The sequence below is a fragment of the Trachurus trachurus genome (genome assembly GCF_905171665.1).
Source record: "Trachurus trachurus genome assembly, chromosome: 22".
Classification (NCBI taxonomy): Eukaryota; Metazoa; Chordata; class Actinopteri; order Carangiformes; family Carangidae; genus Trachurus; species Trachurus trachurus.
In genome coordinates, this window is record NC_139907.1 from 838,154 (window position 1) to 849,511 (window position 11,358).

The 11,358-nt window shown below is 47.6% G+C and overlaps 1 protein-coding gene across 2 annotated transcripts in view; it reads left to right on the top strand.

Moving 5' to 3' along the window:
* Positions 1-9,170, top strand: part of arid4a (AT-rich interactive domain 4A) — a 32,002-nt gene extending 22,832 nt beyond the window's left edge. For both annotated transcript variants that reach the window (XM_083998361.1, XM_083998362.1), the window contains exons 21-26: positions 2,306-3,576; positions 5,021-5,468; positions 7,133-7,240; positions 7,379-7,519; positions 7,840-7,986; positions 9,032-9,170. In XM_083998361.1, the coding sequence (XP_083854487.1) occupies positions 2,306-3,576; positions 5,021-5,468; positions 7,133-7,240; positions 7,379-7,519; positions 7,840-7,986; positions 9,032-9,135 (2,219 nt within the window). In that variant the 3' untranslated portion in view covers positions 9,136-9,170. The remainder of the gene's footprint in view (positions 1-2,305; positions 3,577-5,020; positions 5,469-7,132; positions 7,241-7,378; positions 7,520-7,839; positions 7,987-9,031) is intronic.
* The last annotated feature ends 2,188 nt before the right edge of the window (positions 9,171-11,358 follow it).

An 11,358-nucleotide genomic window follows, 5' to 3' on the forward strand; every position in this document is an offset into this window, starting at 1 on the left:
CCACAGCGACCGGTGTAGTTACCAAATAAATGCAGTAGTGACCGGTGTAGCTACCAAATAAATGCAGTAGTGACCGGTGTAGCTACCAGATAAATGAAGTAGTGACCGGTGTAGCTACCAGATAAATGAAGTAGTGACCGGTGTAGCTACCAAATAAATGCAAGTAGTGACCGGTGTAGCTACCAAATAAATGCAGTAGTGACCGGTGTAGCTACCAAATAAATGCAGTAGTGACCGGTGTAGCTACCAAATAAATGCAGTAGTGACCGGTGTAGCTACCAAATAAATGCAAGTAGCGACCGGTGTAGCTACCAAATAAATGCAGTAGTGACCGGTGTAGCTACCAAATAAATGCAAGTAGTGACCGGTGTAGCTACCAAATAAATGCAAGTAGAGACCGGTGTAGCTACCAAATAAATGAAGTAGTGACCGGTGTAGCTACCAAATAAATGCAGTAGTGACCGGTGTAGCTACCAAATAAATGCAAGTAGAGACCGGTGTAGCTACCAAATAAATGAAGTAGTGACCGGTGTAGCTACCAAATAAATGCAGTAGTGACCGGTGTAGCTACCAAATAAATGAAGTAGTGACCGGTGTAGCTACCAAATAAATGCAGTAGTGACCGGTGTAGCTACCAAATAAATGCAAGTAGAGACCGGTGTAGCTACCAAATAAATGAAGTAGTGACCGGTGTAGCTACCAAATAAATGAAGTAGCGACCGGTGTAGCTACCAAATAAATGCAGTAGTGACCGGTGTAGCTACCAAATAAATGAAGTAGCGACCGCTGTAGCTACCAAATAAATGCAGTAGTGACCGCTGTAGCTACCAAATAAATGCAGTAGTGACCGGTGTAGCTACCAATTAAATGCAGTAGTGACCGGTGTACAGTGTTGTTTTCGTTAACGATGACGATGACGAAATGATTTCGTTGACGCCCCTTTTTTTCATGACGATAACGAGACGGTGACGAGATAAACACGGCTCTCTGATGACGAAAACATGACGAAACGTGTGTGAGTTTTCGTTGACGAGATGAGAACGGACGTAAATGTTAGTGGTAGGGCTGCGATTGCCTCTAAATTCCATATTGTGGATTGACTCATTACTCTAAGCTTCACACGATTTAGCAACGGCTCCGTCAAAACTAGAACGACGCTGCTGAGACGAGCCGCGGTGCGCCGGGTGCTTGTGATTAGAGCGGCAGAGTGCAGGTGCAGGTAGTGATCAGCTGCTCCGGTGACCGTGGTGCAGCCGCTCCGCAGCGCTGACGGGTGGATGGTCAGACGTTCAAAATGCAAGTCATTTCTGCTTATTGTGCGTGTAAATAATCTGTCCATAAAATCAACAAGTATCTGCAACGCTGCTGCATCCCATCCTTGTGTGGTCACACCCACCACCTGACATGCAGCGCACATTCTGCTCAACACCTGCCGTCACTCGACCAGAAGATATGGACGTATTATAAATATATCCAGCAGAAAAAAAACTGAATGCACTACTGTTACCACTTTATCTGTGTGTAGGCTAATGCATAAGCCATTGGGTGGAAACATTATGAGTAAAACCATTCCTTTATTGAATTAATTTGTTAAAAGACTTTTTTTTTTTTTTTTTTTTACTAAAACTGACTAAAACTAGACGAAAACCTTGTTGAGTTTTCGTCGACTAAAACTAGACTAAAACTATCACATATAGAAGTGACTAAAATTGACTAAAACTAATAAGTATTTTCGTCAAAAAGACTAAGACTAAGACTAAATCTAAAATGCCTGCCAAAAACAACACTGCCGGTGTAGTTACCAAATAAATGCAGTAGTGACCGGTGTAGCTACCAAATAAATGAAGTAGTGACCGGTGTAGCTACCAAATAAATGCAGTAGTGACCGGTGTAGCTACCAAATAAATGCAGTAGTGACCGGTGTAGCTACCAAATAAATGCAGTAGTGCAGCAGCCTCAATAAATGTGTCCAGCTGCCAGAGTTGTTCGGTCGCAGCTTCCACAGACTCCCACAACAAACGTCGGAGCAAATTTCCTAACAAGCGTTATAAACTGACCACAGACTCGATGCTAATTTCTGTTAGCCCGTCTATGAGATTTTACATTATATGTTAGCATTAAGCTAGCGGACTTTATGCTTAGTTGTGAGTGGCTGTGTGTGTTTTGAACGTTGTCCGAAAGTGTTTTTTCATTTGACCAGTGAGTCACTATATTGAATTCACTATATAGTGAGGAGGGAGAAGGGAATGAGTGAATGATTTAGGACACAACCCAACTCACTGACCAATCACTGCTCTGCTCACAGACGACTCCGGGAACTCCTCTGACGACAGCGAATCGGAGGACCCGCCTGATAAGAAGCCGTCGCCGTGGCGAGGGAGGAGTGAAGCCCCGCCCTGCCAGGAGGAGGAGGAAGAGGAGGAGGAGGAAGAAGAGGAAGAGGAGGAACAAGAAGATGAAGAGGAGGAGGAGAAAGAAGAGGAGGTGAAGGAGGAGACGACGGTGATGAACGAGGTCGTCGCCAACGTCGCGACCCCTGCCGACGACGCCGTTGCCACGGCTACGACGGGCCATCCTCCCGCCGTCGCCGCCGAGCTGCCGAGTCCCAGCATGCATCAGGAGAGAGGCGACAGAGCACTGAGCCAATCAGAGAAGGAGGAGAAGAAGGAAGAGGAAGAGGAGGAGAAGGGGGCGGAGCCTGTAGGAGAGGAGGCGCCGGCGGCCGTCGCTCCGGAGAACAAGACCTCAGCTGGACAGGAAGTGGTCGCCAAGACGACGACGCCAGGCAGGAAGTCGCCGCCGCCGCCCGACAGAATCAGCAAAATGTCTCCGCCCCCCAACGCCGCCGTTGCCGCGGCCGACAGACTGAGCGCTCAGGAGGCCCCGCCCCCTCCTCCTCCTCCTCCTCCTCCTGAGCTGCAGGAGGCGCCGCCCCCTCCAGCGGAGCAGCAGCAGCAGGAGGAGCAGCGGACTCCTCTGTCCTCCCCCAGGGTCAAAGGTCGCCGGGCCATCGTCAGGGAGATGAGCTCCGCGACTCCTCCCAGAATCCCCCTCTGCAGCCCCGCCCCCACGGCCCCCCCGGCCCCCGCGCTGCTGTCGCCTCCTCTGTCGTCGCCTCCTCTGCCGTCGCCTCCTCGCAGCGTCTTGAAGCGCCAGGACGAGCCGATGGTCGTGCTCTGCTGCCTCCCGGCGCAGCACCTCCTCCCCCCCGCTGAGGCCACGCCCCCCAAGGCCACGCCCCCCACCGCTGCCACCGCCTCGGACACCGACTCCGCCAGCGAGGAGGAGGAGGAGGAGGAGGAGGGGGCGGGGCCTCAGGGCGCCACAGCGCTCAAACGTAAAGCGGCGGCGGAGCAGCGAGCGGCCGACAAGAAGCTTCGCCCCGACAGGAAGCAGGAGGACGCCGCCATCGCTGCCGCCAAGACGCTCGCCGCCGCCGCCTCGCCCAAGATGGCCGCCGCCTCGCCCAAGATGGCGGCTGTAGCGGTGACGAAGCCGCTCCCCTCGCCCCTGCGCCCGGAGAGGAGGACCGAGGGGAAGACGGAGGAGGAGAGGGAGGAGCCAGAGGAGCGACAGGTGGGAGGAGCCATGTTTATGTTTATGTTTATTAAAGGTTGGGTCTGGAGTTTTGTGCCCAAAAATTTAATCCGTCTTAATCGTCTCCTCTGGGCTTCTAGTCCTGTGTGGTGGGGGCTGTGTCTGCAACGCCTCCTCCCCCTCCCCCTCCCCTCCCTCTGCCTGGATTCTGGTCTTTTGCTCTGTTTTGTTCAGGTTTTGTTGCACGTGGATGTTTCTGGGTGGAGCTAGAGAGCGTAGATATCTATGGAGAGAGAGTCTGTGTTTTCTCTCCAGCCAATGACGGAGCTCAGGTGAAGCTACGTGCAGCAGAGTAGTAGCTCAGGGCTGCTAGCTGCACTAGCTGTCTCTGATGCTAACGAGTGCTAGCAGCTAGCATGTCTCTCTCAGCAGCAGCAGCAGTCGTCATGACAACAAAGTAAAATAAATACAGTCTGAGTGAAGCGCTGGAGCCGCGGACCGATTCCCCACCGTCACCGACACTGGTAACAAGTATGAGGACCGAATCTCCTTGTTGTTTACATTCTACTTCGGGGTAGAAAACCAGCTGTAATGTGAATGAGAGCTATGTAGCTAAGCTAACAGCAGTAGCTAAGCTAACTGCGGTAGCTAAGCTAAGCTAACGGCGGTAGCTAAGCTAACAGCAGGACGTCAGCTGTTAAAACCCTCCCGTTGTGGGACACGACATGAAACTACTCCAGTTAGCTCAGTCATGTTGGAACTCAGATATCCGCTGGAGAAAATATTTCTTCATGGAGCGTTTATTGAGTCACTGAGTTATTAAAGTTAAACAGGTAGCTAACCGTTAGCCTGGCTAATCTATGATAACCATGACTAATTACAAAAACGTGCACACGTAAATAGTAATGTTTGTCCAATCATTGGTTTTATAAACTTTACAAACATCAGATTAGTCTAAACGGTGATATAGTGACATGAAAAAGTAGATAAATATAGTGAAACTCTCGTCCGTCACTATTGTTCTCATGCTGGTTTTCTACCCGGAAGTAGTTGAAAATAACAAGGAGATTCGTCCTATGAGGACCGTTGTAGTGAGCTAGCCCGATGCTAACTTCGGCTAGTGCTAGCAGTTAGCGTCCGCCGCTAACACCGTCTTCCCAGTTCACCACAACGGCATAACAACATAACACGGAGGCTCCCGGTGTTGGTGACGGTCGGCTATCGGCCCACGGCTCCAGAGCTTCACTCGGACTGTATTTCCTCTCCTTTGTTGTCATGACAACGGCTGCTGTCTGGGGCAGGAGGCTACACAGCTTAGCCTGAGAGGAGGAGGGGCCCAGCTTCAATGTTTTATTTACAAACTGCAACGAAGAAAACTCCAGACTCTACCTTTAAAGCATGCAATGTTATTATCCAAGACTAGAAACAGTGGTATTAGTTCCATGCCGCCGTCGACCTGTCGTTCAACGTCTTCTGTTTTAAGGAGCCGGAGGGAGGAGCCAGGACGCCGCCCGTCGCCACGGAGACGCCCGGCGAGGAGCTGCCGCCGCAGATCGGCCCCGAGGCGCTGGTCTGCCACGAGGTCGACCTGGACGACCCCGACGACAAGGACAAGCCGGGCGACGCCGACGCCGACGCCGTGGCCCCGGAGCAGCTGCTGCTCCTGATGAGGGAGCAACAGGCCCCGCCCCCTCCCATGACTCACCTGCTCGCCGCCGCCGCCGCCCTGCCCCCCCTCCTCCCCCTCCTCCCCCCGCAGCCTCAGGTCCGGCCGTACCTCCTCCCCCCCGCCACCGGCCCCGAGGAGCTGCACCCGCCACGGAGCAGCAGCGAGGAGGAGGAGCGAGGAGCAGCCAGGGACGGGGGAGGAGACTCCAGTCCAAGCTCGGCCACCGCCGCTCTGCTGGCGCTGCAGGACAGCAAGGACCGAGGTCAGTACGAGTACCTGTAGTTGTAGTTGTAGTTGTAGTTGTAGTTGTAGTAGTAGTAGTAGTAGTAGTAGTAGTTGTAGTAGTAGTAGTAGTAGTAAACCTGTGTGTCCTTCAGGAGTAGTTGTAGTTCGGGCCACGGGGCAGTCGCCACGAGCACTATTGCTACATGATGCTATCATAACCCCCTTTTCAAGTATAAAACATCACAAATAAGAAATAGAGTGAGACAAGCGCTTCTGCCCGTAGACATATAAAGAGTAGACGGCGCATCGAACGCTGGGCCTATTGGCGCTGACGAGCGGTGGGGCCGCCATCTTGGACCGGTCGCCCGCTCCACTCAGTGTATCTGTTTGGTAGGTGCAATTGATAGTTTCACTAGTGTCAGTGCATTTAATCAATAACTTACTGAACATTATCCCGCCTATTACACAGCGTACGAGTGAAATAATTCATTTGAAACATAATTTTGACCAAAATACTACTTTTATCGATTTATGTTATAATTTAGCACATCTGCATGTCTGGTCTCCTCTCCGCTGTGTTGCTGAGCCTCCTCCCATTTGTTTTCAACAAAGCCTTTTATAATCAATAACTGGATCGATGGATTATCACATATATGTTACAATGTGTGTAGTCTTATCTGTCATAAACAAGATATTATAGGTTTAGGGGCGTGTTTGTGTCGCGGACTACAGGCTCTGATCTGATCAGCAGGTTTGGTTTTCAGCCAGGATGTGGAAGGAGCCTCTACTCTCTCTGTAACAGGTTACAAGTCATTTATCTAACATCACTATTAGTCCCAAGCTTTTTACTGAAGGTAAAAATGAAACATAAGGTAAATATCCTGCATAGTTTCTCTATTCTGTGCTGCGCTGATCAGAGCGCCGTCCATAGCAACGGTGTGTTACACTTGACGACCATTCATTATACAGAAATAACCATGTCTATAAGTCTATGGAAATAACAGCCCGTAGAGAGCAGCAATTGATCAGAGAGCAGCATTCCTGTAATTAATAAATATATAGAGATAAAAGCTATATGTTAGAGAAAATAAATATATATATAAACCAGAGAATCAATTCATATCAGGTCAGAGAGAGAGAGGGAGGAGAGAGAATAAATAAATTATATATCTATATATATATATATATATATATAAATTCGATTCACAAAATACAACCAACAGTAATGTTCAATCTTATTAGTGAAAAGTAATCCCCAGAGCCAGCTGTTTTCCATGGTTTTCTGCTGATTAGAACAGAAATAATATGCTGCTCAGTGCTCTGCATCCTGTTACTTCTGCTGCTCCACTGAGTAGAACCACCGCTTCAAGATGCCGGCCGCATTTCTCGCGGCGCAGCGTTCGATGCGGCGTCTACTCTTTATATGTCTATGCTTCTGCCCCTCAGCTGTGTGTGTGTGTGTGTGTTCATCTCTCGCGCTCTGTTTAGATTAATAAACATAAATAGGCTACAAACGCCGAAACGATCGCTGCAGGGCACGAGCCGGCAGCCGGTCACCGATTGGGGCCGATTGGATATAAAACCGGCTTTTTTAATCGGCGGTCGATTGATCTGTGCATCTCTACTAGTAGTAGTAGAAGTTGTAGAAGTTGTAGTAGCACTAGTATTACTAGTATTTAACCTGTGTATCTCCTCCTCCAGGTCAGAAGAGAGTTCTGGACCTTCAGTCTCTTTCTCCTTCGGCCAAGAAACACAAACGGACCCAGAAACGACCAAACACACCGGGGAAGGTGGAGAAGAACGGAGCAGGTAGGACTCTGTCTGTCTGTGTGTGTGTCTGTCTATCTGTGTGTGTGTGTGTGTGTGTGTGTGTGTGTGATGAGGCCTTGTGCACACCCCCGTCCCGTCCTGACCCTATGATGTCACCCCCCCCCCCCCCCCCCCCAGGTCACAGCAGCGACAGCGAGGACCAACAGTCTCGTCTCTCCTCGTCGTCGTCTCTCTCCAAGTCCCAGAAGCCTCGTTGTCCTGGTCTGTCGTCGCCGTCCCCGTCGCCCCAGAGGACGTACAAGTGGACCTTCCAGCTCGGTGAGACACACACACACACACAGAGACACAACACACACATGTTACTAGTGGTTACCAGTGTTAACTTTGTCAACTAAAACTTTAATGAAAACTTTTGGTTGACGACACTTCATTCTGAGACTAATTTGTCACAAAGTAAAACTAAATCTCTGTCTCACAATGTAAAATGTTCTACTGTCAAACACCAGAGATTAAAGAAATAAAGAGCCGGGAACAAATGTCTTTATCCCTGTGGCCTCTGCAGACTCCACATTGCATCTTAGTTTTCAGCTGTTTGTGTTGATGTGAAACTAACGACTCTAACTCTGCCCCCCCCCCAGATGAGCTGGACAACATGTCGAGCACCGACCGGATCTCCTTCCTGCAGGAGAAGCTGCAGGAGATCAGGAAGTACTACATGAGCCTCAAGTCCGAGGTGGCGTCCATCGACCGGCGCAGGAAGAGGCTAAAAAAGAAGGAGAGGGAAGGTGGGCGGAGCCACACGGCAGAGCAGAGCATGCTGGGAAATGTAGTGTCTAGTCTGTGTCCTGTGGGCGGAGCCACACAGCACAGCAGAGCATGCGGGAAATGTAGAGCAGAGCATGCTGGGAAATACACAGCAGAGCATGCTGGGAAATGTAGTCTCTAGTCTGTGTCCCGTTAACCAGTGGGGCTCATAGTGGGGTCAACAGGGTCCCCAACTTTTTCTTTTAACTTCTTTTTGTTTTGTTTTTTTTCTTACCAGTTTTTTCTAGAATTTTTCAACCTTTTTTTATTTTTAAATTTCATCACTTTCTCTAGAATTTTTAAAAACCTTTTTTGGAGAAATTTTACCACTTTTTCCCCCTCAAATTTATAACTTATTTTTTTTTTTTTAATCTTATCACTTTTTTCTAGAATTTCTAGAACATTTTTTTTTTTAGGGAATTTTTTTTTTAACTTCTTTTAGAAATCTAACCAGTTTTTCTAGAATTGTTCAACTTTTTTTTTTTTTTTGAAAAATTTCATCACATTCTGTAGAATTTTTAAAAACCTTTATTGGATAAATTTTACCACTTTTTTTTTATTTATTTTTTTTACTTCTTTTAGAAATCTTACCAGTTTTTCTAGAATTTTCCAACCTTTTTTTTTTTTTTTTAACTTCTTCACATTCTGTATAATTTTCAAAAACCCCTTTTTGGAGAAATTTTACCACTTTTCTCGAAATGTTTTAACTTTTTTTTTAATCTTGCCACTTTTTTCTAGATTTTTTTTTGGGGGGGGGGGGGATTTTTACTACTTTCTTCTAGAAATGTTTAAACGTTTTGGGAGAAATCCTACCACTGTTTTCCAGAAGTTTCTCTACAACCTTTCCTGAACTTAACACTATTGGACCTAATTTGACTCAGAACAGATATTTGTGTATTTCTGGTGTTTGTTTTCTGTCCAGTGGGGGTCCGTGGTCTAGTTTGTGTCGTATATGTGAAGAAGTTTTTAAGCCGCTGGTGTAAACGAGCTCTGTCCTGACGCTTCTCCGTGTTGTTTCTGTTTCAGTGTCGAACACGACGGCGTCGACGTCGTCGGGCTCCTCCGACACCGGCATGAGTCCGTCCTCGGCCTCGCCCACTCAGAACAACGTGGCCGTGGAGTGCAGGTGATGACACGCCCACCTGGCCCCGCCCACTCCCCTGGCCCCGCCCCCGTCAGCCACAGACTCCGCCCCCCCAGCAGCAACAGTTGTAAAGGCACCGACCCCCCACCCCCCGCCGGCGCAGTGGCTGATGGGAGCTGTCACCGGACCGTAGCTCCGCCCCCTCACCTGATGGACTTACTTCCTATTGGAGGAGACGAACGTGACGGAAAAATGAGCTCAGCCTCCACAGAGCCCCCCCCTCCCCCCATCACCCCTCATCCCCCCCAATACACACACACACCCCCCCCCCCCCCGACACACACACCCCCCTCTGGTGCATCGTCAGTGCTGCTCGGTGTCTGAATGTGACGTTTTTATTTCTTTTCTCTTTTTTTTTTTTTTTTGAGAGGGTGGGTGGGGGGGTTGTTGAGGGTAGAACAGCACAGCTCATTATGCAAATTAGTTAAATTTTTTTCTAATTTTTTTAAGAAAAGAGGAAAAAAAAAACTGCGTTAAAAAAAAAAAAGTTAAAAGAAGACGAAGAAAAAAGTTTCCGACTTCCTGCTGTGAAAAGTTTTCTACAGAATAAATCAGAGGTTTTTATTTTGGTAAAAACAAACGAAAAACTCCCAAAAAGTTTCGACGTCACAGTGAAAACCAGAAGTTTTTGTTTTTGTGTGTAAAGTAATTAAGTGTGTGTGTGTGTGAGATCAGCGGCGCCACAGGGTCGAAGCAGAAACACGTCGACCGACACGAACATGAATTTTTTAATGAATCTTTAAATTAAATAAAAAAAAATAAAAAAAAGTTTGACTCAGGAAAAAAATCTTCATTTGAGTTTAATTTAGAAAAAACGAAACAAAACGAAACGACAAAGTCGAGAAAACGAGAAGATGAAGTTTTTACTTTTTCTGTTTTTATTTTATACTTTATTTTATTTCCAACGTTTTCCTGAGAAGTTTAAACGTCGTCGTCTTCGACCTCGTGGCCGTTGATCTCCGTTCAGCACTGACGCTGCTGCTGGAGGAACAGCTGCACTATTCTGGCCCCGCCCCCTTTCACACATGGCCCCGCCCCTTTCCATCCGACCACGCCCCCTCTCGCTGTGGCCACGCCCCTTCCTCTCTGTGGCCGGTCAGCTGACGGTCGGTCGGTCTCTGTGTTTTGTACATAAACGCTCCGAGTAAAAAGAGAATAAAGGAGGACGAGTCGGTTTTTCAGCCTGTAAAGAATGATTTATAATATTTTTTAAAGAAACTGTTTGTACTGTTGTTTTATCAACTCCTCTGTTCTCCTGGGTTTTTCTATATGTGCTGTTTTTTTTGCTAGCGGCGGTTTGAGAGCGATGACTGTAAATACAGACACACAGACAGACACACACAAACACATACACACACACACACACACACACACACACTTCCTCCTGAGAACAGAAGTGAAGCCATGTTGGAGCTGTGTGCACAATAAGCAGAGCTCTCTGTTTCTAATAAAGTTTTTAAATATGTTGACACTCTGCAGCCGCCTCTCATTCACTCACAGGAAACTCGTCTCTGATTGGTTCGTTTCATCAGAGCAATAATAAGCTCATCAATAATCAGAATGTGTTGGTTTTATTGGTTTTATTATGATGTAATGAATCGATCCAATGGACGATCGGTGCAGCCGGAGTTTGACACCGACACCATGACAACGTCGTTCACTGATAAACTTTATTCATAAATTCCTCAAACGGAGTAAAGCTGTGACATCAGAGGACTGGTGATCAGTTAAAGGGACAACAAGGAGTTTCTCCGTCGGCAGAACGAAAGATTCCGCGACAATAAAAAAGTCTGATATTACTGTGGATGAATCTCCGTTACCACTTGTTAATGGTCCATTTTAGATAAATCTATGGTTTTGTCTCTATGGTTATTTTGTTATTATTAGTGGTGGTGGAAATGCTGGGCGAGCCGACCAGCGTTTCTTTACTTTCGGTTTCGTGGCGAGTCATGAGAATAACGCCGCCGAATCTCCGTTTATGGTGGGAACTACGACGGTATGTGATCGTCTTCCAACCTCTGACTTTAATTCTTGATGAATGAAAACATGAGTCTGTCTTGCACCGGTCAAAGAATTTCACGGTGCGGAGGCTCATAAATGTAGTGTGGAAACACTTTGCTTTAACAAAACTCCTCGTTGTCCCTTTAAAGGGAAACTTCTTTTTTTTCAACCTGGGCCCTGTTTTCATGTTTTTCTGTATATGTGAGTG